Here is a 27,471-nt window from a genome sequence, read left to right on the forward strand (position 1 = left end):
GCACTTTTATAAGGGCAGGTTTAGGTTCTTATCCCAGTGAGTTTGTCCTTTTTAATACCCAAGCATTGAGTAGGACCCTGAACAACCATGAACCTTGTAGGGCTGGTTGTGTGTGTGCACTTGTGTGCTCACGTGCATCCCTTTGAGGGCTCGGGAAGCAGTGGGGACAGAGGGAACTGCTCACATTTGGGGTGCGCTCGGTGATGGGGGCCTCACGTAGCAAATGACGCTCCTTCCAGACCCACCCATGAGCTGGAGGGTGCGATAAGGGCTGCTGGGCCGCATGCTGCCTTGCCATGGGCCTGCAAACACCCATGTGTATGTGTGTGTCTGTATATATTGTGTACATATGCGTATATACCTTTATCTATGCATTTATATATAGGGGTACATCCCCTCCAATCTCTCCCTGTCGGAAATCCCTGCTGGGGCCAGAGCAGAGCGGGAGAGCCTCGTGTGAGCCCCAGCTCCCAGCACATCTGCGGCCGCGCTGCAAACCCTGTCCCGCTTTCCTGTTCAGTGCAGCTCCAGCCCTGATTTACAATTTACGGAGAGGAAGCCGTGGTTGCCACAGCGAGGAGCCGTGTGCCAGGGGCTCCCAGACAGAAGGGGGGTGCGCTGCACACCCAGGACCCCTTGCAAGCTGCGTGGTGGCGTGCAAGGGCCCTATTGTACCCTGTGCTTTGGGGTGCAGGGTATCCCTGGTACCTGAGGTGTGCTTTGGGGTGCAGGGTACCTGCAGTGCCTCAGGCGTGCTGGGGGTGCAGGGTACCCCCAGTACCCCAGGTATGTGTTGGGGTGCAGGGTATCCCGGGTGTGCTGGGGGTGCAGATTACCCCTGGTACCCCGGTTGTGCTTTGTGGTGCAGGTTACCCCCGGTGCCCCGGGTGTGCTTTGGAGTGCAGAGTACCCCTGATACCCGAGGTGCGCTTTGGGGTGCAGGGTGCCCCCGGTACCTCGAGCGTGCTTAGGGGTGCAGGGTACCCCGGTATCCCCGGCGGGGCCCAGCCGCGCAGCGGCAGCACGTCCCGTACCCGCCCCAAGGCGAAGGGCCGCGCTCCGCCCCTTTCCCTTCCTCTCCTCCTCCTTCCTCGCTCCTCCTCCTCCTCCCGCAGCCGGCGGGCGGGCATGGGGCGCGGCGGGCGGCGCTGAGCGCTCCGGGCGCTCCCGCTCCCCTTTGTTCGCGGCGCTGATGGCGGCCGGGCCGGGCAGCGGCCCCGGGGCGCCCAGCGAGGCGGAGGCGGCTCACCTCTGCCGCAGCCTGGAGGTGGGCACCGTCATGACCCTCTTTTATTCTAAAAAGTCGCAGCGACCCGAGCGGAAAACTTTCCAGGTGAAGCTGGAAACGCGGCAGGTCACCTGGAGCCGCGGGTCCGAGAAGATCGAGGGAGCCGGTGAGTGCCGGGGAGGGGGGGGAACGGACGGGAAAGTGCTTCGGATCCCTCGGGGCGATGGGTGCGGGGCGGCCGGAGCCGTCCCGGGGAGCCGCCGTTCGCCGGCTTGGAAGGCGTCGTGAGGCTCGGTGAGGAGGAGGAAAGGGGGAGAAAACCCCAAACCTCAACCTCTCTGTGCCCGGCATCTCCCCGCGCAGCAGCTCGGGATGGCGGAGGAGGTGTCCGGTGCCCGCTGCCCCTGCCCGGGCTCCGGCCGCCGCGGGGGATGCGCGGCCGGTACCGCCATGGCCGCCCCCAGCGCCGCCTCCCAACTTTCTGCATCCCCCTTCGGCGTCAGGCTTCCCCCGGGATAAAATAAACGCCTTTTTTCCTGAGTGCCACCTTTGCCAACAGCACCTAAAAAGCTATAAGGAGCCTCAAAAGGAGACAGGATTAGTTTGAGCCCCTTTGGGGTAGCATCTCGGAGCAACAGACAAGATGAAATAGAAAGGGCAAAAAGCAGAAAAAAACCTCAAACCAAAATATTGTAATGAAATCCTCTCCTTTTCCTTCTCCCGTTTGCATTTCTGCCCCGGGATGGTGGCCCAGGGTCAGGTGGAGCAGGGGCAGCGCAGGGCTGGTCCTGCCACCCCGTGGGGACGGGCAGAGCCGCCCGCGGGACCTCCCGCCCGAGGAGGGCAGGGGAAACATTTGTAAGAGATGTGGGTGTAAAGCCGCACTGATGGGCGGGAAGGGGAGAGAGTAGGGAGGCCCAGCAACGGGAAACTTTTAACTTCGATGTTGGTTTCCCAGTTTATTGTCATTTCTCTTAAATTACCTTTCTTGCCCCCACGTGCACCAGTGTCTCTGTTCAGTGCTGGAGGCGAGGACAAGGGGACGCTCACGAAGGCGATGTGATGTAAGTCCTGGTGCTGGCCGTCCCTGTGCTGAGGGATGTGACCAGGGTGCGGCGAGGCCATGGAGGGGTTGTCGTGTCTCCTGGCAAGTGCTGCTGGCTGAGGCTGGAAAGGCTGGATGCTGTTAGTCTTGCCAGGGGGCCCAGGTGAAGAAAGGAGGTGGAGGATGATGGTCACGCATCTGTGGCAGGACCCTAAAGTGCTGGTGATTCCTATTTAGGGCTTTGGTTTACCTTAAGACCCTTGGAGTCCCTTAGCTTCTGACCAGCGGCATCTCCAGGCAGATCTGGAAGGAGCCTTGTGCTCCGTTAGCATCACCAGGACCTGAAGCTCCCCTGTAGCTTTCCCAGAGCGGCCTCTAGGAGCTTTGAGGCGGCGGGAGAGCGAGGAGAGGTGCTCCGTTGGGTTTAGGTTGTTCATAAATGAAGGCAAAGCACCCATTCATTTTGCTGGCAGGGTGCTGGTTTCTGGCAGTGTCTACAGACCACATGGGTCCATGGCCCATGGTGGGCTGAGGTCTCTACTGATGTCTACATGGGTGATTGTTCTTGTGGACAGACCTGAGCATGTGCTGCAGCCCTTGTAAGGCTGGGACCTTAACTTCAGGGAAAGTCAGAGGACACTAATTTCTACATCAAAATGGTGGTGATAACAATGATGATAATGCCGTGGCTGTGTGGGCTTCTTGTGCTGTGATCAGTAAAAGCAGAGAGCGTGTCCCAGGGACTGAGATGATCAAATTAAAAAGAAAAAAATCCACAGGTTTCTAGCAAAAGAAAAGCAAGAGTTGGGGAACATGCGACCGCCAGTTCCCTCGTGTTCATTTAAATGTCACAGTGGAAAATTACTTGGGGTTCCTCTGCTGTGCTGCAGGCGAGCTGGCTAGCTGGTGGCCGTGGGCTCTGGCCCAGTGTGCCTCCTGACACGCGTGATGTTCCCGCAGTGCATGCAACCCTCCCGAGAGCTGAGATGTTGGAGAGCGAGGGGACATCAGCCTGAAGAGCTGCCATATCCTCAGCCCCATCTCTCTGACAATGGGTGCTTTCCCCATGGCCTCCTCTCCGCACCTGAGCATCTCACCCTGTCTTCATCCCCTCCCCTGTGTCACCCAGCACCCTGAGCAGCACCCGTCCCCTCGCCCCTTCGCAGGGCTGAGAACTAGAGCTTCGCTTTAACGCTTCCTGGACAGGAGCGTGGGAGCTCCAGGTGGAAATGTCGGCTTGTGTACACAAATAGTGACTGTGTATCTAGGCAGGCGAGGCAAAGCCACACGATCAATGGCCAGCAATGCCAGGTTGTTGGCCAGCTTCCCTTTTTTTATTCTGGATGTGCTTTCTGGGTGGAAAAAGGATGCCTGGGAAAACCCAGGTGTGTGACAGCTCCATTTCACGTGGCAAATACAGTGATATATTCCCCTTGAAGATGAGCCTTTACTGGCCCTGAGCAATGACTGACGCAGTTCTTCCCATGAAGACAAGCTGTGCTGGCGTGGGGAGCAGGAGGCTGGGGCTGGCAGGAAGATTGGGGTTTGCTTTTCGTGGCAGTACTGGTTTGGCCCTGACTTGCAATATGAGCGAGGCCATGAACAGAGGAGAGCTATCAGGAGGTGAGATGTTCCTTCACATGGAACAGCATCTCCACTGGACAGTGCCTGGGGGTCTACAGGTCAAAGACTGATGTGTTCATGGGTCAGTAATGAATGTTCTTGCATTTCTTGAGAGATGGAGACCAGCAAGGAGCTTCAGAACCTCCTGGACACAAGTTAGTTGTCTAAGTAGGAATCCTGATGTTTTCATCTGTTTCACAACAGGTGAGTATCTAGAGTATATCAGATATGGAGGTCTTGGAGTCAGGGCACGCCCTTGTAGGTGGCCACGTCTTGGAGAGGTGTCTGTCTCCATGATCACCCCAGCATGGAGGATCTGTGCTCCTTTCTCTGCACTTGGTGGGTTTTGCAGAAACGAGACGTGTATCTGTCCCAGGGAGGGTGGGCTGTGCTGGGACACCTGGCTCGGTTCCTGACCCTGCTGCGCAGAGCACAGCCCCCATGGCTGCTCTTTGGGAAGCCTCCTGCTGCCTGGTAGGGGACAGGGGGTCAGTTGGCTCATCTCCAGGTAGCCTGAGGCATGTGGGCTAAAACTGTGCCAGGAGGAGAGGGATTCTGAGCACACTCACAGTCGCCGTTCTTCGGTGTGGTGCTGCTCACGGCAGAGCTCTGACATCGCTGTGGGTGGTGTCGTGGAGCTGCTGCCTCCCCGGAATCTATGGGCGCTTGTCAGTGCTTCTGGTCTCTTCTGGACTCTGAGCGGTTGCAATAGTCAACCAGTTGTTGCCTTCGCCATCATGAAAAGCTACATTTTGGTGGTACTTGGCTTTCTGGTGCGTGCTGACCTGGAGCTTGCAGGGGAGCAGGTTTGGGGTCACCCCCCACTGGAGAGGAGTGTGGCTGGAGGGAGGTCCAGGGAAACCCCATCTTCCTGCTGGTGATGCCTCATTAGCGCTGCAACAGCTTCTCCCTGGCCAGACGGCTGTGCGGCTGCCGCGCTGCTTGTGCTCAGAGGTGACGGGACGTCTTTTATTTCAAATTACTGAAGCGAGTGGGATCGAGGTGGCCTCTGGAAGGAGCTTTGGGCACGTACCGACAAACCCTTAGTGTTGAACAGCATCTCTTAACAGCGGTGAGATTGGAGCAGGGGGATGCTGACCAGGCAGTAGCTGGTGTCTGATGGGTTGGCTGGCATCACCACACGTGCTGTCCATGTCCGGGACACCCACCAGCCTTGTTGGCCACCATCGAACTGCCCAGTCGTGCCGGGAGGCATTTGGGTCGCGGTGTGTTGGTGGCGAGAGGAGCAGGGAGCCCTGGCTGGTGTGACAGCCCTCTTCTTGGTCCCCTTGCTTTGTGACCCTTGTGTAGGGCTTTGTGAGCATCACATAAAGAGGGACCTTGTGTGTTAATTGTCAGCGTGTGTGTTCCCTTCGTGAGCGGCGCTGACTCAGCAGCACAGAGCAGGGGCTCCGGCCAGCTGGGCTCCCAGATGAAGAACCTCTTCTGGTGGACAGGACCCATGTCCTGCTCTTGCTTGAGCTCTTCAGCTCGTTCCAGAGCGCGGTGGCTCTGAATCAGCTGGGGAACGGGGAGGAGGGGGCAAAGTTGTCTGTGCGCGAAGCCTTTTGCTGTGAAAAGCAGTCGCCTCCTTCTCCTGTACTTTGTCAAAACTGAAACTGCAAAGATCAATCCCGGTTTGTGCAAAAAAAACACCTTTTTTTTTTTTTTTTTAATTAATATTTGTTTTTATCCAAAAGGGTTTCAACCAGCTCTAATTACCAATGCATTGTTTTCTTGCTAATCAGCTCTGCAGCGGGCCTGGCTGTTACGATGGGAAGAGCTCTAATAATTTTCTACTCTCTTTGGTAATCACCCAAAGCAAAGTAGAGCTAATCCCTCGAGTCAGTTGTCTTTTGTGCATTTTTTTTTAAACTTCCTGTGTTACGTAATTCTTTTTTTAATATAAAAGGGTCTTGCATTCATAACTTCGCATGCTGGGGGGTTATAAGCCAGCTTCTAATTGATCTGTTTGCCTTGAAACATGTCATAAAATTCAGAGAGCGAGCTGAAAATTTGGAGCAGATGTTTGTTTTATAGGAGAGAGAGAGAAGGGGGGAAAAAAAACCACCACCTCGAAAAAACCCTGATTGCATTCCTGCTTTCAGTGAAATGAGCTCAGTCCTGTGGAGGTGGAGAAAAGACGTCGCCTGTGTCAAAGAAAAGGCAGGAACTGTCAAATATTAATACAAAGTGACTGCAAAGGGTGGCTCATACCTCATCCTTTCCAATACCTGTCTCTTCTGTTAGTCCACGGAGGCACAGCTTTCGGTTTGTTTGTTTGGGGGTTTTGTTTGTTTGTTTTATTTCCTTTATTTTTTGAGGCCATCTGGATAAGCGGAGGGACTTGGAGCTTTTAAGCAGCGAGCAAGCCAGAAAGGGCTTTCAAGGATAAACCAACTTCAGAGTTGGATCTTCTTGGGGTGCAGGACGGTCTCTGCACTGGCAGGTCCCCCTTGTCCCCACCCCATGGCTGTGGACGCGGCTGGAGGGACGGGGCTCGCTCCTCCCGAGGAGCCTGGAGCAGGGGGTTGTAGGAGTTTGTGGTGTGGGCGGGTGGGAGCTTGGCTTGTGACCCTCGTGATGGTTCAAGCTTCTCCTGCTCAGACTCTGCTGGGGGAGTTTCTTGAGCAAAAGGGGTTTTTTTGTGTTGTTACCAGCCCCCTTCCTGCTCACGAGGATATTTGTGTTGAACTGGGGAAAGCGAACGAGCTCTGCTCTGCCTTCGCCTCCAAACTGAAACAGCCCTTTTCCATCACTTTACATCCCTTTGTCATCTGCTTTCTCTTCTCAGTACCATCTTCCAGGAAGAACAGGTTAGAAGACCCCTGTTTGTGCCGTAGTGAGACATGCCACAAATTAAACCTCCTCTATTGGCATCTCAAAAGCTTCTCCGCAACCTAGAGAGCGTCTGGAGGTCATCGGGCTGGGAGACCTGTGCTCCGCTGTAGCACCCGCCTTGTCCATCCGTCTGGTTCCTTCATTTGCCAGTCAGCCACGTGGAAGATATTGGCTTATGGGTTTTAAGCTCACTAATTAAAACGTGCTGGAGAGGTTCTGCGTCGTGTCAGACTGATTACTTCTCAGTGATGCCAAGGGCCTGAGTGCTCCAGGTTTTTTGGGGCAGAAGCGATGCCGTTTGGCTGTCTCCCTGCCTGCCGGGAAGGCAAGCGGCGTGCTGGCTGGGGACCACGTGTGGTGAGAGGAGCGTCTGAGTGAGCTGGATGGGAACATCTGGCTTTGCAGAGGAGAACCTTATGTGCTCAATGCCACCACCTCCCATCTCCGGGGACAGGTTTGTGGCAGGATTTTGTGCCCCACCTCTGAGTTGAGCCAGCAGTTGCCCAACGCAATCTGTGACCTTTTTACTGCTCTTTGGTTCAGCTGCCCTGCCTGCACGGCGGGGGGTCAGTCGTTCTTATCGGCGAAGCGTTTGCTCGGCTCCGTTATCTAATCGCAGCGGTGTGTGCTGTGAACATCCCGAAGACAAGCGGGCTGTTAGCGATGCCCGTCGCGAGCAGGCGTGTGACCTTCTGCATATCTTGCAGATTGCAGATGGAGGAGAAGAGGCTTGTCTGCAGGCTCAGCGGGAGTCTGGGGGGTGGCCGATGCTAAAGTCCCCGTCCCTGAGCAGTGTCAGTGTCCCTGTCCCCAAGCATTGTGTGTGGTGGAGCAGCCTTGACCACCGACTTGCCCCAGGGTTGCCTTTGTTTAATTTTTGTGATCCTGGGATCCACTGCTCTTTGGTTGGGAACTTCCCTTGCAGAGAGCACTGGGATTGTTGTGTCCCTTGGGAAGTGACCCAGGTGACACCGCTGCACTGTGGTGGGCAGTCTGACCGGGATGTAAGAGTTGCCAACACTCGGGATGGAGCAGGAGCTCTGCGAGTACCAGCGCTCAGCTGAGGCTGCCCCGCAGTTTTGGCCACATCACACGAGCTTCTGCTGGTGTCCTGCCCAGCTGCAGCAGCTCAGCGCATGGATGGGGACTTGTGAAGCTGCTGGAAGTGCAGCATGTCTGATTGTGTGTCCATCTCCTCTGTCTCTGCCCAAGCAGGATCCTGCTGGTGTTGGCATTGCAAACAGATTGTGCTGAGCATCTCATCCCAGCCATGAAACTGTGAGACTTGTTCCAGAGCAGCCCACCATCAAGCGTGGTGATGGCCAGTCCTGCATGGCTGTAGAAGTACAGCAGGACCATGTCGTTGCTGGCCTATAGCTCATTAGATGAAGGGGCCAACAGCGATAGTCTCTGCTTAATGGCAGCTCAGCCAGAAGCTGGGGTGGTGGTTTGGGTTTGGAGGTGTGTGACGTTGCTTCTCAGAGCCAAGTGTCCTGGCGGGGGCTGCAGTGAATGAACCCCTGGCCCTGTTCCTGGGCTCTGTCCCTGTTCCTGGGGCTGTGTCCCCGTTCCTGGGCTCTGTCCCTGTTCCTGGGGCTGTGTCCCCGTTCCTGGACTGTGTCAGGCTGGGTAGGACCTGGTGTAAGGCATGTGGTGAAGAAGGGGTGCAGGGAGTCCAGGAAGAGCTTGTAGCATGTGGTGAGGAGGTGTGGGGCTTCGATCACAAACTCCCTGTGCAGCTGAGAGTTTGAACCATCGGCTGAACCTCGTTGTACAATACAAGGAAATGTCTGAAGTCAGGCGAGAAGGCTTTTTTTTTCTTTTCTAGTGTGCTCTGAGGCTTAATGGCAGTAGAAATCAGAAAACAGTGAGGCTTAAATTTTGAAATCCTTACAATGCTTTTGAAAAGTTACACCCCACATCCTCCCTTCCTCCCCGTGGCCGAAGTTTGGAGAGCAGATGGTGCAAGATGATGCTGAAATAGAACAACTGCAAGGGTACCTATCTAGAGAAGGATAAAAAAAGAAAGGTTTGTGAGTTCAACAGACACCTGCAGCTGTATGGAGAAAATGATTTGGCGTCTGACAGCCGGGGATGCTCACAGAAACCTGCGACCATCCCAGCAAACACCCACCTGTGGGTCTTGTCAGCTCGCTTGGCCGTGGTGTTTGCTACCGCTGGCTCTCTGCTGCCTGTATCACGTACGAGATCGGTTTAATATCAAGCACATCCTCTGCGCAGTGACTGTATCCTGCCGTGCGTGGGGGTGGGTGGATGATCTCATGGCTTTTCCTCCGCTCCGACGTCCCTGCTCATCTGTTCCGCCGAGCGGGGTTTCTCTGCCAGAGCTGTTACATCAGGCGGCGGTGGGACGGTGTCTCCAGAGCGGGGACAGCCCTTGGCGGGGGGACACGGTGACCAGGGCCACTCCCAAAGGGACCACAGTGCCAGAGAAAGCTTTCCTTCAATGCGGTTTTAATCTTTAAGTTTTGAGGATTTTTATGCTGTACAAAGAGCTGTTTTTTCATGGAATATACCACTTTTATTTTTTGAGCTTTTGGACATTGATTCGAGTGAGAAACTTCCCCATTTCTGAGGATTTTCTGCCTTTCTGAAGATGCCCCAGCACATGGAGCTGCAGGCGGGTCTGGCTGTGTCTGCTCATCCCTCCTGTCCCAGCTCCCCTTATCTCTGGACACCTTGCTGCCTCTTGATATATCCCCGCCAGATATCAAACACCATGATGTATCAGATAGTGGGGGGACACGTGATTGTGGAGCACCCAAAAAGCAACAGGCCAAGGGCTGGCATCTCTAGCAGAAGCTGGCAACTCTAAATCTGCAGAAGTCAGCTGAGTTTTACGATGCTGACAGCCCATACTCCGAAAGTCTCTGCGATTTTCAGGTTGCGTTTCAGCTCCATCTCTGCTGCCTGTGTGGTCTGGTGGCAGTTCAGCTTGATTTGGAGCTGGGGGTCCTGAACTGGGCTGGCTGGAGAGCTGTGGAAAGCCTTCCTGAGTCTCGAACGAACCTGTCCCTTGCTTTCCTATGCAGCTCCTACCTTCTGTTTGTGAACACTTGCAGTTCTGAGGTTTTGGTCGGTCGTCTCTTCTTGTGCTGTTAATATGATGCCCTGATGATGCACACCTGGCCGCCCGCAGGTGGGCGAACCTGTGGTGTTGTTTTAAAGATTGTCCCAGCGAAGGTTGTGGTCCAGCACATGAGCATCCATGAACAGGGTGCTTCGCTGAGCTGACTTTGTCCGCAGGCCTTGAGGTTGAGATGGCAGAAGGGGCAAGACTGTGTCTTATGGGTTGTTTTTTCTTCCCAGCACATTATAAATGTATTTGAGCATCTCTCTGTGCTATGGCCAGACCAGCCAGGGTTGGAAATCATCGTCACAGAGAGGGGATGTCGAGGAGGGCTGTCAGCAGGCTGTGCCCCGCAGGGACGCCGGGTAGAGCAGCTGCTCGAGAGTCGTTTTCCTGTTTACTCACTCCCAGAAGTGATGTGGTGATTAAAGGACATCCCTCCTGCATGTGCTGGTGAGTCCCTCATCCCTCCTCCTCCTCCTCCTCCTCCTTTCCAGGGGGTGTCTCTGCACGTGTGGTCCCCAGCTCCTAAGCCAGGTCAGATGAGGGGATGTCCAAGAGGACTTTAACCTCCTTGGCACCCTGCCCTGTAAATCTGCGCCCCATAAATCTGCTTTCCAGCTGGCAGGGCGGTGCGGTGGGGGCTGGCTGGGTTTGTTTGCTGAGCATTCGGGTGCTGCCTGGCATGGTCCCTCTCGGTGTGAGCAAAGGGCCGGGCTCTGGTGCTCCTGGGCTGCCTAGGAGCAGAAGCAGAGCGCCTGCTGCCTCGTCCCTCCAAGTTCAGGTACCTCTGCCAGCACCTGTCACACAAGTGTCACTTATACACCTCTGGTTCCTCTGGCCGGGGTCCTGGGGTACTTTTGGATACCCCCCCTCTCCTTTGACCCTGCAGTCCTTGTCCTACTAATCCTTGCCACCTCACAGCCTTCCTCAACTTCTCTCTTTGGTGTCTCGTATGTCATTTAATGCCTTGTGTCAGCCTGTTCTCAAGGTCTTGCTCATGGTTGGAGTATGGTCCCCAGCAGCTCAGACTCTGGGACACGTTATGAAAAGGCCTAGAGATGAGGGCATGAAATTTTGGAGCGTTGGCACATCAGGTTTGCTGTGAACCATGGAGCAGGAGGAGGTCTCCAGTTCTGGGGACCAAATAAATTCCAGATGAGGTCATTAGGAAAAAGAACCAAACCCAAGTGGTAGAAGAGTCTGGTGTGAAGACCATCACCAAGAGCTCCTGCTTCTCCCATGTAAACTGAGGGTGATGTCTTCTGCTAGGGTGGTGTGTGGCTTATCTGCTCAGTGCCTGGAGATCTTCTTGCATCGGCTGGTGGGGTGGATGAAAACTGAATCACAGCATCTGAACATCACTGGTGTTCGCTACTGGCGTGACAAATCTTTTCTGTCCTTCAGTTTTCACTCATCAGCTTTGCGCCCTTTCCTGGGGACAGTGTGTGGTCACTTTTGTCTCCCATTTGCTTTGTGGTGGGGCATGAAGGAGTCAAGAAGGCACCTATGTGGGGTGCAAAAATCCCCAAAGAGCTCCAAGGCGAGTGTGCTGCTGTTGGACACACAGGTCTCCAGATCCACCTCTGCCAGGGCTTCCTCACTAGCCCTGCCAAGCTCCTGGCTGTCGTGCTGTGAGCTGTGCCATTGACTGCCTGGGAACTGCTGGATTGCCATGTCTACCTTTTTTCTGTTTGTTTTTTTTTTTTTGGCAGCCTGCTCCATCCATCCATCCATCCATCCCTGCATCCCTGCCCTCTGCGGTACCTCTCAGTTCTGTGTATCACTGCACGTCCACCCGTGAGGGAGGGTGAGCAGGACAGACGGGCTGGAGGAGCTGTGCTCGCCGATCTTCATCTTCCCCCATACTCCCACCGTTTTATCATGCTGCTTAAGGTCATTGCGTTTCTCACCCAGGCAAGCCTGAGGGGGATGGAGCCCTCGATGCCACGCAGGAAAAAGGTCACCTTGGGGATGGCTTGCCGAGCCATCCCTAGACAGACCGTCTGTCCAGAAGCACCGGTGCTGAGCTTCCCCTTTCCGTTTGAGTCAGTGGAAGCTTGTGCTTCTCCAGCAGAGCAGGCTGATGACTGGAGGGTGGCTCCGCAGGCTGCCACCGGCCTCATTTCATCGAGGGAAGGGACACAGGCTTCTTCAGAGAAGCGTCCGTGCAAACAAAAACTGGGGCTTGCTCTCCCTGGAATAGCTCTGCTTGTGTTTGGGGTGGAAATTTGCTCTCATGTCCTGCATGGTGAAGGTGCAACAAGTCCCAGCCTCTCATGGGTCCCAGCCTTGCGCGGGGGAGTGGGTTCAGCCCTGGATGCCCAGCACAATCCTGGTGCAAAACGCCATAACTTCACACAGACAAAACTTCCATGGAGGACAAGAGGGAGCCCTGCATCATCCCAGGAGAGGGATTGCTGGGCTTCTCACCCCATGATTGCCATCCAGCTGCCCGTCCCTGTGAGCCCTCGCAGGGCTGTGCTGCTGGGACAGGGCTGCTGGTGTCCAGCAAGGGGGAAGGTTGTGCTTCCCAGACGCAGCACTGAGCTGGGTCAATTCTGCACCCAGAACTGAGACTCTGCTTTCATACTTTGCAAGACTATTTGTGTTGCTTGGGGTTCACCCCTCCTCATAGTGGCTGTCCTAAAATTGTGTGCCTACACCCTGCTGTGGACAGGTAAGGTAACCTATAAGAGAGACCCCAAACTGTGAACTGTTGGATGGTATCTGGAGAGAAATACCAAATGGGGTCACCCTGTTCTTTGTTCTTTCCACAGTGTTCCCTGCTGGCCACCCAGAGATGAGGTATGGGCCAGATGTTCTCTCTCCTGTAGTTGTGGAAGAGATGTGTCTCCTACCTGCCTTGTACGCTTGTGTAGGGTTGGACTGAAGCATCCATCCCTCCTTGGACTGCGGAGGGGGAGCCCCAGTGACCAGCTCACATGCGATGTTGTTTCCAGTGACATGGGAGAAAGCCTGCGGGAGACTGGGAGAGCCCATGGGACTGTAGAATCCTGTACGAGTTCACCGGCTCGGCTCAGAGAGCCTGGCTGTGGACCTGGGGCAACGCTTGCTTTTTGCATCCAGCAAGTCCTGCCATGTGCTCAGCAAACAGCCCTGCTCAAGGTACTGCTGGCAGCGAAACAGCCCCAGGGGAGAGCAGAGACACCATCCCTCTGCAGTCCCTTTTCCGGGTGTCCAGGTGTTCCCTGGAATGAGCCTGCTAATTAACTGCTGGCCATTAGCCAGCACTAGGGCAGGATGCATTGGGGGATGTCTCTGGCCGCCATTTCTCCCAAGTGTCTCCTTGGCCGGGCTGCTTCTGGGATGTGGAAGGATTTTGGGACCTGGTGCTTCCTCAGGGGCTTGAGCTGTTACTGCAACAAGTGACTGTGTCTTGGGACCAGTGTCCCACCTCTGCTCCTTCACTTTATTTGCTGTTGTGGTTTGCTGTCTGGCTTTGGGAGAAAGGTACCGGTGTGACGTTTGTCACAGATGGTCTGGGCTGTGTGCTCCCCTGGTGACACACTCTCCTTGTCCCCACAGCTCCAGGGATGCACCTGAGGGGGCTGGGAAGGAGCTGGAGTGCTTTGCCCAAGGCCTCAAGTTGCACCAGGGGAGGTTTAGATTGGATATTAGGAAACATTTCTTCCCGGAAAGGGCTGTCGGGCACTGGAACAGGCTGCCCAGGGCAGTGCTGGAGTCACCATCCCTGGAGGGGTTTGAAAGACACATAGATGAGGTTCTTAGGGACATGGTTTAGTGACAGTTACATTAATGGTTGGACTCGATGACCTTCAGGGCTTCTTCCAACCAAAATGATTCTATGATTCTCAGGCCATGCAGCCCACCAGAGGCAGAGATGTGGGAGCTGCCAGCCTTCACGCCCCTGGTGTGTGTGGGGCTGCGGGCAGAGGCTGTGAGATAGCAGCATCCTGCTTCGCTCGCTCAGGGGATCAGCTTGGGTTTTTTTTAACTCATATTTTCTTGCAGCTGAGAGTAAGTGGGAGAGATATGCTGACGATACAGGATAGGCAGCTGCCAGCCCACAACTACCTCTGGTTCTAGCATCGGGAGGATGTTTGTGAGCTCTTGAAGGGGCCACCTGTGTGAGCTAAAGCTGGTGGAGCAGCAAGATCAGAGCCAGCCTGGGGACATGTCCACGGTGTCCTGCAGGAGCAGGGGGACACCTGGGCAAGACCTTTGCCTCCCTGCTCCAGCCTCTAACACGGGTGTGTGGGATGGAGGAGGGAAGGGCGGTTCCTCGCATCCTCTCCTCTGACCCACAGAGCAATGCAGTTGTGTAGCATCTCCTAATCTCCCTGCGCATCTCCTCTAGTTTCCTCTGTAGTTGATAAGGATTTTTTTTAGGGGGTGCAGGGGAGGAACCAGCGCTCCGAAGCTGCAGGACACGTGGCCCAGGGGCGCAGCGGAGGCAGCGGCAGCCGCAGGCAGGAAGCCCCGGTGCCCGCAGAGCAGCCGGCAGGTCCCTGCGTGCCCCGCGTGGGCTGCCCACGTCTGGGCAGAGCCGCCAGCTCCCAGGGCGGCATTTAAACCCTCTGCCAAATCCTCCTCCTTGCTGACGGATGGAGATCGTTGAGAGGTGAGCCAGGATCTGAGTGGGGATCCAGGCTAGTCCCAGTCATCCTGGCTAACTGGGAGCTCCTTGTTGTCGCATATCCAGCTGTTTCGTTTTTTCCAGCGTCTTCCCTCCCCAGCTGATCTCCACATGGGTGTTGCTGCTTCTGGGGCAGAGCTAATGTGACAGTTGCTTCCTGGCAAAATGTGTCTTGGAGCATAAACTGCTGTTTGCTGATGCAGGTAGCAGGTGAGATGAAGCAACTTGCTGGAGCAACCTGAGACACGACTGAGCTGAGTCTGGAGGGGAAAATAGCTTTATCTGCATCTTCTCCTGAGGCAGGAAAGGTACCTGCATGTGGGGCCAAATGGCCCCTGAGCACCAGGGTGGCTGTGTCCCTCCCTGAGACGGTACTATGGGGGCGAGAGGGCTTTTCACAGGGGGTTTGGTGCCTCACTAAAAGGGCAGCGTGTCCAGTTTTAGTTCCTAGAGGGTGAGGGATTCGCTGAGGTACAGGGCACTGCTGGTTTTGTGTTTATGTTGGCCTCCATGGATGCCTCAGCCATGCCTCCTGCCCTCCAAAAAATGAGCAAGGTCAAATTAGAGGCCTCAACTGGTTTCATCTTGTTCTGTCTGGATAAGCCATCTGTTAATGGCACGGGATCGTCCTTGGGAAACCTGATAGCTGATGCAGAGCGATGCTGATGGCAGGCGCGGCAGTGAGGAGGATGCAGTAACCCCATCGCTGCGTCTCTGTGCAGAGACGTTTAATTCACCATTACACTGTCTGCCTTAGTCTCCTCTATTAAGGGAAGCTTGTGGGGTTGAGAGGTTGAGTTATCATCCCTCTGAAAACCTATACTAATGAGAGACGCGTGGCTCTTCCTTCTGAAATGTGTATCTAATAGGCTGAGGCTACTGCCTTGCTTCTTGCAGAGGGTATGTAAAGGGCAGGACCCCAATTTTTGCGTTCATTATAGGTGCAATGTGCATTTTGTAAGAGCCGCCTTAATTTTTTGCAGTCCAGCCAAATTCAAGCTCAGGTAATTACTGTCTGTCTGATTCCTCCGGCATCCCCGGTGGACGTGGAGATGGGTCTGTGCGGGGACAAAAGCCGGGCTCACCCAGAGCTTTGCCGGCAGAAGGGACTCGATAAATAGCAAAGGGCAGGCGATGGGGCTCCAGACTGCGAGGTGCTGGAGGCTCTGGCCCCCGTCCAGCAAAGCACTTAGCGCACGCTCGACCGTTCCCCTGAAATCATGGGGGACTTCTGGTTGGGCTATTTTTTCTTTTCTTTATTTTGCCGGGTGGTGTTGGGTTGCAGTCAGCAAATCCGAAGTGTTGAGCGGGTGCGGAGCAGCCCCAAGCCAGGCAGGGTTGTTCATGAGTTGATAAACCAGCTGGTGAACCCCAAAACGAGAAGGTGGCTGCAGCCTCCTCCAGCCTCCTGCAGCTCCTGGCATCTAGTGCTGACCTGAATATCCATTTCAGGGGGCTTCCACTGAAATATTAAGAGGGAGATAGCACTACTTTATTCTCCATGCTGTTGCATAATAGATTTATCTTATTTTTACCCATATGCACATATGACCTGTGTCCTTTTTTCCTCCTTTTCCCTCAGCAGCCTTTCCCTGGGGACCTGACTACCCAATGCCCCTTCCAGTGATGGGAATCCTAGGAATGACTACAGGGTTGTGTTCAGTGGGATCCATAACCTTAAATAGCAGAACAACATTTTTTTAACCTCTTTTTCTTTGCCAGAATGGGTGGCCTGAAGGCTTTGCGGCTGCCCTGCGGCAGGATCAGTCCATGCCAGCCAGCTGAGGTCAGGCTGGGCTGGGAGTGACCGTGTGGCTGTCACTGCACATTGTCCCCAGGAGACACACACGGCACCCAGCAGTGCTTATTGAGAGGGTGACTGTTTTCTTGGAGGCTGTCCCTGATAAATTCAACCTGGAAGGTAATCTGGCATAACCCATCTTTTTATCAGCTATTATTATTATCATCATCATCATCACTATATCAGTTTTACATCTTCCCAGGAATCCTCTGGACATGGAGATTTTGCAGCCCTCAGAGCCCGTTCCAGGGTGTCCTTATCCTTACATGTCGTAACACCCTATCCATCGGCAGTTAAATGAGGCTTGGACGACGTTTCAGTTTTAAATGATTTTAAGGGCGGATCTGGTTTTCATGTAACCAGAGGGTGATTTGGTCTTTTGTTTTTCTTAAATGGTGTGGGAGTTGGATCTGGGATCAGCTTTTTCTTTCTGATGCAAGCCGCTCCTGCTGATGGGAAAGCTCTTTGCCCAGAAATGTGACCGATGTGACCACGTCCTTCTTTTTTTCGGTGCTGGATGCAAGTGGAGGGTGAGCCCTTTCTGCTGCTGGTAGGCTGGGGAGAACTTTGTGGGGGCTGTGAAGGGTTTGCCCCTGTTTGCACGTGGTGTGGCTCCACGTGAAACGTGGGACCATGTGCGGAGCTTTGAGCATCTCTGGGCTGGATGGGCTTTGTCTCTGCTCTGGGACATCTCAGCCCTGCCAGACTGCAGCGGGATTTATATTCCAGCAGGGAGCTTCCCTTCACCTCTGCCACGGCCGTGGCACTGAGTTCTTCCTCCTCTTGCCACTGCCCACATGGCATTCAGACCAGTTTTGACCTCCTGCAGTGGCTGCTGCCTTCCACAGCGTGGGAGAGGGCGGCTTGTGGAGGAGGAGATGCGGCTCACGGTGGCGACTGGTCCTTCTTCTGTGACGGTTTCATCCCGGGTGAGCTGCTGCTTGTTCTTCTGCCCAGGCGCGTGTATTGACCCACGCTGCTGGGGCCCCACCAGATGCTCATCCCCTGGCCTTTGGCCACATCCCTGGTAGGTCTTTCCCAGCAAGGACCCAAGGCGCAGACCTGTGTTGGGGCACGGGGGCTGCTGTCGTGCCACCGCTCACCTGGGGAGCTGCTGGTGCTGAGGGTGACGGAGTGCTGGTTAGATGCCATTTCTACCCCATTGCACTTGTGGAAAACATCTGCTGTGCTTCCAGCTCGTCTCCAACTCCTGCCCTCTCCTTTTGAATTTCCACTCCCTGCTCCAGGCTGGCTGCCAGGTTCCCCTGCCTGCCCTGGGGGGTCCGGGCTGCCCCCACAGCCCTCCCCACAGGTTTGCAAAGCCACAGTGCTCTGCCTGAGTAAACACAGGCACTGGCAAGCAGATCCAAGTGTGTGGATCGGCAGCCAATGGCTCTTGCTGCAGCAGCCACGATGGGACCAGGCAGGGGGGATTAAAAGACAAAAATGGCCCAAGCCTGAGAGGACAGGAGCCTGCCATGGGTTCCTGTTTACTGGCAGGAGGGCGGCCAGGGTGTGTGCAGGTGGCTCTGTGTGCCTTGGCACTCTTGCATGCTGTGGTGGAAACAGTTACAGGTTGGAGTTTGGTTTATTGTCTGGAATAATGTGCTTGGCTGTGGCGGTGGTGAGGACGGGCAAGAGGATGGGGAGAGTGGTGTGGAAGAGGGGAGCTGGGAACCAGGGGAGGGCAAGGGGAGATGGGGCTGTAGGCTCTGCCTCCACTGCCTGCTAGTCACAAGCTTTCCTGCAGCCTTTCTGCCAGGAGCAGAGCTGAGGCTGAGCAGCGCTCAGCCCAGGCTGCACAATGCAGCCGGAGCAGGTTTTGCAGCGCTCGGCTGCGCGGTCCTGCGGCAGCGGCCCTGGCTGGTGCTGGGCAAAGCTGGGCTTACCCCAGGGCCTGCAGCAAATCACCGAGCTGGCATGAGCAAATACAGCGAGACCCAGGCTATAGCAAGGTGTCTTCATCTCTCTGTCATGCACAGCAGCTCCATGGGTGCTGGAGGGAGGACCTGCGGTGGGATGGAGGCAGAGGCCGGTGCAGGGAAGCAGCGTTTTGGTGCTTGCTTGTTCGGGATGGTGGCATTTGTGCTCACTGTGCTTCCTGCTCAGAGTCATTTCCTTCCATGCTGCGAGGGGGCCGGGAAGGTGTTTGAGTCAGTAGAGACAGCGGGGTTTGCGAGGCTGATCCGCTGCTCTGCGGCAAGAGGAGGGCTGCACAAACCAAACCCTGAACTGCCTTCTGCCCGGCACACGCAGGCATGTTTGGGAGGATGAGAGCGATGAGCAAGCAGCTGCAAGCGTGCGTGGGCTGGAGGTTTTTGCCCCGCTCCCTCTGGGTGCACGGTGCTCGCAGAGGCTGCCCTTTGCCCTAGGAATTCCCTGCGTGCTTCTGTCTTTAAACGCCTCACTGGCTCCAGGGCTCTCACCGTTGCCTGGATTTTAGGTATGCAGTTTGTAACTATAGCTCTTACTACTTACTTACTAACCTGCCGGTGCTCCGTGCAGCGAGAGCTGAGTGCAGGGCATAGTTAGCACGCTGCGGCATCCTGAAGCAGAGGCGAGATGCTTGCAGCGTGCTGCAAAGGAAGGCCATTAATATTTTGGCACCTTCCTTCAGTAGTAATTGCCTAGTGAACTACCATGAAAGCCCAGTTGCCAGTTCTCTCCCACTGCGTTGGTCAAGCCCTGCATCTTTCAAAGACAGGAATAATCTTCAGCCCTGCTGTGCATGTCCTGGATGCAAAGACCTTAACTGTGATATGGTTTTTTAAGGGCTAAAAGAACATGCTGTGTCGCTAAGGATGTGAGCACATGGGCAGGTTACAGCAGGGCATGGAGATGTTTGAACTTCCAGCCAGCTCATTTCGAAAGGGTACACACTCTTGCTTATTTTAAGGAGCTTGTCCATCCACCCTTTGCAGCCCCAAGGAGCTGGGTCTGTCTGTGCACTCGTCCCGAGTTGCTGAGGTTTGGGGGGTTATTGAAGTGGTCAGTCTGGATACATCCCAGATCAGGCTGCCGTCATCTCCAGATGCACAGCCACAGTGCTGCACAGTGTGCCTGCTAAAAGGGGATCCCACATTCCGTGTCTGGGGTTTATGAGTCTCCCCAAAGTCAAGCCTTGTGTCTGGCTTGTCGTGGTGCTTGTTTGGAGCGAACGTCTTCTCTCGTGATGCGGTTCAGTGGTGTCAGCACTGCTGTGGGTGATGAGCAGATCGCATTTCTGTCTGGTTTTAAACTGCAGTAAATTGAAACGAATGACGAGTCGATCCACCGTGAGTGCGGTAAGTGGAGTTTAATTGGGATGAATTACATGCCAGGTTTGCAGTAATCTCCATCCCACATTGCTTAGAAGCATCATCTGCTTTGGAAAAGTGACTCAGAAATGTTGCTATTTGATTCCCACGAGCATTTAAGAAACTATTTTTCCAGGAAGCAAAGATTTCTTGCGTTTGGTGGTGTTTTGGGTTTTTTTTTTCCTTGTTGTTTTCTCTTTGTTTTGTGACAGTCCTTTCCCAGAATTTCCTCCTGGGAGGGAGGCCGTGAGGGGCTCCCTTACCAGGGTCTCTCAGCCCCGTCTCCTCGCTCGCTGTTTAATGCTCCTGCCAGCTCTAAGCACTGTGCCCACAGCTGCCCTTGCACTGTGCTTTCTTCTGTGGCCTTCTGAACACCACCCAGAGGTGACAAACACTTTGTCCCTCTTTGGCTAGCGAAGGACAGAGTTTTCTTGGTGAAGACAGTGCAAGTGTGAAGGCAGAGACTGCCCTGGGCATCCTGGTGGTGCTTGGAGGAGCTGGGAGGATGCCAATGGGGCAAGGGCGAGATGCCAGAAACTACAGACATAATTTTGGATGAAAATAGGGAGGGGGAAGGCAGGGGAACCACTGAGTTGCATAAGCCAGGAATCAACTCAAGTGTCAGTATTTAACTGTAATTTAGAGGTGAGTGAATCTTAAATCCGCAGTGTTGGCAAGACATAGGGTTTCATCCAGCTGGGCAGGAGGCTGCACCCTCAGAGGGTTCGTCTCTATAGAAGCATTTTCTTTAAAAAAGCAAAAAGTGTTGCTCTCTTGAAAAAAAAAACCAAAACAGTACAGTTTGCAGATGTGTGTTGGATGGAGGAAGAGGAAAGCGTGAGGTGTGAAGCTAAAGGGGGAAGGAGCTTCTAGCAGCAGTAGCGCTGCCCTCTGCTCATCGTGCCCAAGGATCACTGTGGGTGAGACATCCGACCATTCTTGGGGGACACCGAGGTCAATAGGGGGGTGGCGGCTGTGGAGGCCTCCTGGGGACCCGGCAGGAAGGGGCTGTGCTCGCAGGCTTGTGTGCAAACACAACCACATGCACGTGGTGAGAGAGAGATAGATGTGCAAGGTAAGTGGTGAGATCTGTGCTGCTTCGGAAGGTTGAGGAGCGAGCTGGGGCTCTCGAAGGGCTTGTCTAAGGTGAGAGGTGAGGGCAGCATCATCTGCGGCCGTGCTGAGGACCAGGCTGTGCCGGAGCTCCGGGTGCAGCTCGCCTCTTTGGCCCGTGCCATGAGCGGTGGCACGGCTGGAGCAGGAGGCTGCTGCGACGGCTCCGATATTGCCCAAATGCAGCAAGTCCTTCACAAGTCACCGTCCCCAGCACCTGCCCACTATCCTCAGAGCTCCGGCAGCTCTGCCGGCGCTGGGGCAGCCATCCCACCCTTGATTTCCAGCCCAGCCAGGGAAACATGGTTCCTGGGGCTGAGCTTTTCAGAGCCCAGCTCTGCGGTGCTGTAGGCATGCCTGGGTCTGCCATCGTGTGATGGGTGGAAATCCAGCTCTTCAGGTGGCTAAAACTGCTTTTTCCATGCCCTTCCTTCTTATCTGTCTTCATGGGAATTTCAAGCTATGCACTGAATTCCCCGTTCCTTTTCTCTTTCTCTCATAGTGGATATTCGTGAAATCAAAGAGATTCGTCCAGGAAAAAATTCACGTGACTTTGACCGGTACCAGGAGGATCCATCTTTCCGACTGGACCAGTCTCACTGCTTTGTTGTCCTCTATGGCACAGAATTCAGGCTCAAGACCCTCAGCTTGCAAGGTAAAGCACTCGTGGCACCGGGGCTGTGCCAGGGCAGGGTTGGGCAGGCACCTCATCACCACAGGACCCAAACTTCTGTTGTATCCTTCCACAAGTGAACTGGAACGTATCCTTGGAGAGATGCTTTTTTCACCCCCCCGAGGAGGTGTCTTTGGAAGAAGGTGACACTGGTTCCCTGAAGGGTACACATTCAACCCCTAGATAAGTCAGTTAATTCACCCAGTAAACCAAAAAGTTGGGTGAACCGAAGCCCCTAGTTCAAATGTGTGCTTGAAATTATTTTATCTCAGCTTGGTGTGTTGGTGTTCAACAGCTGCATTGTGGTAACCGGCCGCGTGCATGAAGTGGTAAAGTCTCACTCACTTCTGCTTTGCAAATCTGAGCAAGAAAACGCTGCCGATGGCAAACAGTAACTCAGGAAGCCGTGGTACCTCTGAGGTGTTGGTCTCAGCCTTTCTCAACACCTTGTCTCTTGACTTAAGCTGGACTTGGAGAACCCAATCTGATGTTTTGATATTGAAAGAGGGGAGGTTTATGCCGTTGAGTCTCCTGTTTGGATGGAGAACAGGCTTGTGATCACCTGCTGCAGTTCAGCTGATGGATGATATCACCCTTGCATGACAGGCAGGGACAAGGGGACCAGCAGCCATGTACATCCCGAGGGAGTGAGCAGGGACAGGAGACCAGAAGACAGATGAAGGAAGGAATAGGGATTTAAGATGCTGGGGTAGCCTCAAGAGGTTTGGGTTGGTGACCATCTTCTCTGTCCCTTCCTCCCATTTCTCCTGTGCACTCTCCACAGCCACATCCGAGGACGAGGTCAACATGTGGATCAAGGGGCTGAACTGGCTGGTGGCAGACACTCTAAGGGCTGCCACCCCCCTGCAGATTGAAAGGTGAGGAACTACTCCTTGTTCTGCTCGTTTTCTTTTTTGTTTTTTTTCCCTTTTCTGTCCTTTTTTGACAGCAAAAGGTGACCACAGTGCCAACATCTCTCATTCCCTCTGAGCTGCTCTGACCTGGTGCTCCTTTCTCTGCACTCGAGGAGTTCCATCCTGTTACCCCTCTGCACTGCATCATCTATGGCCAGAATCTGCTCTCACATGCGTGCAGGAAAAAGGAGCTTTACCATGAAACAGATGTTTTTATGTGGGCGCAGCCTGTGTTGTAGTATCATAGAATGATTTGGGTTGGCAGAGACCTTAAAGATCATCTAGTTCAACTCCCATCTGCAGCAATTTGGTGTAGAGGCACGTAAAAGGGGATAGTTTTGGGTTTTGTCTTATCTGTGGGCTCATTTTCAGGCCGAGAGAGTTTTAAAGGGGGGGTAAGTTGCCTGCATGAGCGTAGGGCAGGCTGCTCGGGAAGGGGAGCAGAGCCAGTGGGAGGGAGGGCTGTGGGAGCGGATGGCATGTTATTGAGCATCTTCCAGAGACAGGAGCACACCAAACGGGCTTGTGGTCGAGGAGCTGGGGCTCAGAGTGTGCGTGTTTCTGCCTTCTCGTTCAGGTGGCTCCGGAAACAGTTCTACTCGCTGGATCGCAACCGGGAGGACAGGTAAGAGAGAAGACCCTCCCTTGCGCAGATGTGCACATTCATAGAAGGGTTTGAGCTGGGAAGATTTACTTTTGACTTGAACCCTAGCTTTTTTTTTTTTTTTTTTTTTCTTTTTTTGTTGGGTTCTTTAAGTTTTTTATTTTCATTTCCAAGAAACCTTAATTTAAGTCCCAATACTGCCCCGGCTGATTTTCACTGAATTAAAAAAGCATTAAAAAATTGTCTTGTTTCCCTGAGCTATTTAAACCCAGTAACACCTGGAGAGCCCATAGAGCACTGTGCAGATCTCTGGGCTCCAGAGCATCCCCCGCTTGGTCCTTACTGATGCCATTGATCTCACACTGCTACTGATTTCCACATTTCATGCTGAGCCCTGGGGTCCTTCTCACCTTTGCAGCAACGTCCTGCCAAGAAACTTGCCCCATGAACCCAGCTGGGTGACCGCGGGCAGACAGGTTGGTCCTGGGGACTGGCAGGTGAGAATCATGGTTCTGTACTCATCAGGAGAAGCGACCGGCTCCTCTCATCCCACTTTGCTCCCCGCTGCTGTGTCCTTCCCTGTGACAGCCAGGACAGACGGACAGCCCTGTTGTTGGGCAGCCAGGCGTTAAATTCAACCTGTTGGCATCTTGGAGTGGTGCAGGACTGTGTTGCTTTGGGGAAATCCTGCCGCGTTGGACATTTTTGCGTTTGCAGTGATTTATATCGTGGCACGGCGAGAGCACCGTTGGGTGTATGGGGATTTTGCGGAGGAGGGATAAGTCCTTGCAGAGGCAGAAAGGGAATGAGAGGCGGCTTTAATCTGTTGCAGCTGCTCTGCATATGCCACACACCTTTCAAATCCAGGCTTGGGTTTTATACACAGTGTACTGGTTTTCAGTGGTGACCAGGCTTAATATTTCCTAATTCAGCGGTGGAGAGCACTGAGGCAGGTGCTGGGGGTGGCTGCATGGGGGTTTTGGAGCATGAACGCAGGGGAAATGGAAAAAAATGGTCTTTTTTCTCATCTGATTATACAGTAAAACTGACGAAATGGCATCCAGACAAGAGAGATTGAACATATAGATCCGTCTGACCGAGGCATGCTCAGCAGAGCTGAAAGCCAGCCTTTTACGTCTCTCCTGTTGCTTAATATTTTCTTTCTGTTGGAGTTTAGAATTAAGCCAGCAAAATACAGTCAATTCCTTACCTGTCGGTCAAGGGAAGCGAGTTCAATGCAAACAGCTTAGTTGGAAGAGCTGCTGCTCCAGCCTGGGCGGCAAAAGGAGCAAAACACCAATGGAGAGTGAATGCAGAAAGACTTTTAGGTCTCCCCATTTTACAAGCATCCATGTGTTTTCTGCAGAGTAGAAGTAGCTGTTATGAGACACGTACATCTCTTGGATTAAGTCTTTGCCTTTATGAGGTGTTTCAGCATTAACTTTGGTGTCGCTGGGCTCATTGCTTTTCCTTCCAAGCCTGGAAATGGGTTTGAAAAGGGAACAAGGAGTTGCGGTTTTTTTTTAAAAAACACACTTCTTTTGCAAACCATCCTTGGTCCTTTCCAGAATGGGCAGTTTTTTGGCAAGAAATCAATCCTGGTATTCATGTAGCCCATGCTCTCCCCATCGCCCAGCCCCTGCACTGGAGCCCTTTCCTCTCTGCCTGCTCCTGGGTGCCTGTGCGAAGCGTCCAGCCTGCCGGCAGATGTGGGGCTGTTTTCACTGCCTGCTGCGCCTTTGGGTGTTTGTTTTTCCAAGGGAGGTTAGGTGGGAAGGGAAGGATAACAGGATGCTGTGTTTTTGAGGGTTTTTTTTTCTTCCTAACTGCTGCGGAGGAGACTGTTTCACCTCTGGCTGGGAGCAGTTACAGCACTGGAGGCCGGGTGGGGAAAATGTTTTCATTCCGTTGGAGAGGGCTGGATCTGTCCTTTGGCCTGTTTGTCATAAGACTTTAAAGAACTTCCGTAGAAGAAATTAGTTTATTTGTTTTTTGTTTTACTTTCTGGTCTCCGAAAAGTACCAAGCTGTTTATCCAAGGTCTCCAGCACTTTAACGTTACTAATAACACACAGTAAATAAAATCCTTCCATAACCGTTCCTGCTCTGGAAGCAGAGAGGGAAACGTTGCTCACAGCTTTTACAGTGTTGGCTCTTGCCTCCCCTGGTGCTGTCACATCGCTGGGCTGTGCCACGGTCCAGCACGTCCCTGTGGACCAGCCCAGCATCACCAGATGCCCCAGCCCCATCCTGACCCCTGGTCCTGCTGCTCAGCCCCTCCGGCCCTTCCTCCGGGAGGTCCCCCGTGGTCACAGCCTCATGGCGAGGGGGGATCGCTGCTGGGTGGCCCTGGGGGCTCAGGGCATCCCATTGGGGGTCCCACAAGAGCCGCTGCATGCTGTAGTCCTTGACACGTGAGAGCAACTCTCATGAGCCACTGTTGTGTTCCTGGCCCCACCATGTCACCCTGTTTCTCTGTAGCTGGGACTCCCCTGCCCCAGGTGTTGTTTGTGTTTGAGGAGGGGAAGGGCAGGCTTCCCTCCCCAAAACACTCACCCTGAGCCCTAAGGGTAAGTTCTGCCGGGGGAGGTGGAGGTGCAGGGGGGAGCCCCCAGGGCTGCTGATCATGCTGAGAGCGGGTTGCTGGCTCTGTGGCTCACGCCGGGACGGAAGGGGAGGCTGGTGCCATTTGCCAGCTTTTTTTTTTTCCTATTTTTTCCTGCCAGCGAGAGGCTGCACACTGCCTGCATGCTGCCTGCACGCTGCCTGCATGCTGCCTGCACAGCCCGTGGGCACAAAGCGGGAGCCAGGCCAGGTCCTGCTCTGGCCGTGGGTGCGTCCCGGCCCGTGGCGGCTCTGAGCCCAGAAACAAGGGCTCTCTGTGTCCTGCCGGCCACAGCAGCCCCTGTCTCGCAGCGCCTGACACCAGCCGCTTTCTCTCTCTCCTTGGGACTCCCTCCATCCCTCCTCCTTTCCATGTCATTTGAGATCCCCCCGTTTCCAGGGGAAAGCATAAAAGAGACACAGTTCACTCATCACATGTTGCTGTAGATGACAGCGTGACCTCTGCACAGACCATCTTCCCCGGCATGTTTATATCTGCACCCCAAAGCTGTGAGCATCCCCAGGGTCAGACCTATCCTACGCTTTGCAGGATGGGGGAGCATCCTGCAGGGTCCTGGGCTCCCACGTGCTTGGCAGGGGGCAAAAGCAGCATGTGATTGCTGAGACGGGCTCAGAGGACTTGCTTTTAAGGCAGGAGCTGCCAGAAAATGATTGCATGCAGACCTCTGGCTTCTTAAATCCTGCAGATGGGGGACATCCACATTTTTCCTCACTGCAGGGCTGTTGCTCCATGGGGATCAATGCCAGAGCAGACGCGGGTGGCTCAGGACTCTGTACTGCCTGTCCCTGCCTGCCCAGGTGCAGGATCTCACTCGGGGTTGGCACCGCAGCCCTCCCCAGTCTGAGAGCCGGCATGTTTGGTGCAAGGGGATGGGGGGGGCAGCCATGCTGGCCATCCCTGCCAGCGGTTTGTGTGGCTGTGGCTGGGGAGCACAGCTGGGCACGACGTGGCGGCGCTGTGCCTGTGGCTGGACACTGGAAATGGCTTTTTTTCCTCTCTTTAGGATAAAATTAGCTGGGTCCAAACCACTCGCAAAACTTGCCATCCTGCAGCTCCCTCAGCAGGCCAGGGAGTGGGCTTTGGAGGGATTTGGTCACCCAGCGTCCATGTTGGGGCACAGATACTTGAAAAATGCTTCTCTTCGCCCGTTCCCGTAAAGCAGGAGCACTATATGGCTGTTGCAGCATCGGCTCGGGTGGGCTGAGGGTGCTGGACTGGCCCTGCAGCATTTGGAGCTCGCAGGAATGGTGTGTGCGGGTCCCACTGGGATGCAAGTGCCTCTCTCTGCTCCCCATGTGCAGCATATACAGTGTTCATCAGAGTGGAAAAAACGTTCTTCTGTTTGGTCCCAACTCCATTGTTCCTCCAGGGATGAGCATCTGTCCTTGTGTGTCACAGCTGATGTCCCTTTGGGCATGGCCGCTCAGTGCACGTGGCGTCCCAGTCCTAGGGGGAGGCCCTTCCATCCCAGAGCTCCTGAACATGTTTCTCCTCTTTCTGAGCCAGGATCTCCACCAAGGATCTGAAGAACATGCTGTCTCAGGTCAACTACCGGGTCCCCAACATGAGGTTCCTGCGGGAGAGACTCACGGTGAGTGTGTGACCCGTCCAACTTCCTCTTTAGCGCTGGGGACCCTGTTGCCTGTCTTTGGGCAAAACCTGGTGCTGTTGAACTCCCACAGTGTGTTTGCATATTGCAGAGGCTCCCAGCCTTTCCTGGGAGGGCCCCCACCCACGGCGGCGACTGAAGAGGTGCCAGCTCCCACTGGCTGCCACACCCTGGCCCGTTTGTGGCCAGCGCCCTCTCTTCGCCCCACCTTGCCTCCCCCGCTCCCCACATGGCTCCTGGCTTTGATTGAGAGCTTTGCCCTGGTAGGGTAGAGTGCAGGAGAAGGGGCAGCGAGGCCACATGCCAGGTCCTGCATCCCAAGTTCTGCATCCCGGGTCCTGCATCCCACTGCCAGCATCCCTGCAGACTCAGGAACAAAGGGGATGA

The 27,471-nt window shown here is 54.5% G+C and overlaps 1 protein-coding gene across 5 annotated transcripts in view; it reads left to right on the forward strand.

The window, feature by feature from the left end:
* The first annotated feature begins 1,126 nt into the window (after positions 1–1,126).
* The window catches only part of PLCG1 (phospholipase C gamma 1), a 45,149-nt gene continuing 18,804 nt past the window's right edge, over positions 1,127–27,471 (forward strand). For 4 of the 5 annotated variants that reach the window (XM_082065801.1, XM_082065802.1, XM_082065803.1 and 1 more), the window contains exons 1-5: positions 1,127–1,394; positions 21,162–21,314; positions 22,117–22,210; positions 22,824–22,871; positions 26,982–27,066. In XM_082065801.1, the coding sequence (XP_081921927.1) occupies positions 1,193–1,394; positions 21,162–21,314; positions 22,117–22,210; positions 22,824–22,871; positions 26,982–27,066 (582 nt within the window). In that variant the 5' untranslated portion in view covers positions 1,127–1,192. Of the gene's footprint in view, positions 1,395–12,608; positions 12,637–21,161; positions 21,315–22,116; positions 22,211–22,823; positions 22,872–26,981; positions 27,067–27,471 lie in introns of all 5 variants that reach the window. The other variant, XM_082065805.1, reaches the window with a different exon arrangement.

Source organism: Streptopelia decaocto, assembly GCF_964273445.1.
Source record: "Streptopelia decaocto genome assembly, chromosome: 14".
Lineage (NCBI taxonomy): Eukaryota > Metazoa > Chordata > Aves > Columbiformes > Columbidae > Streptopelia > Streptopelia decaocto.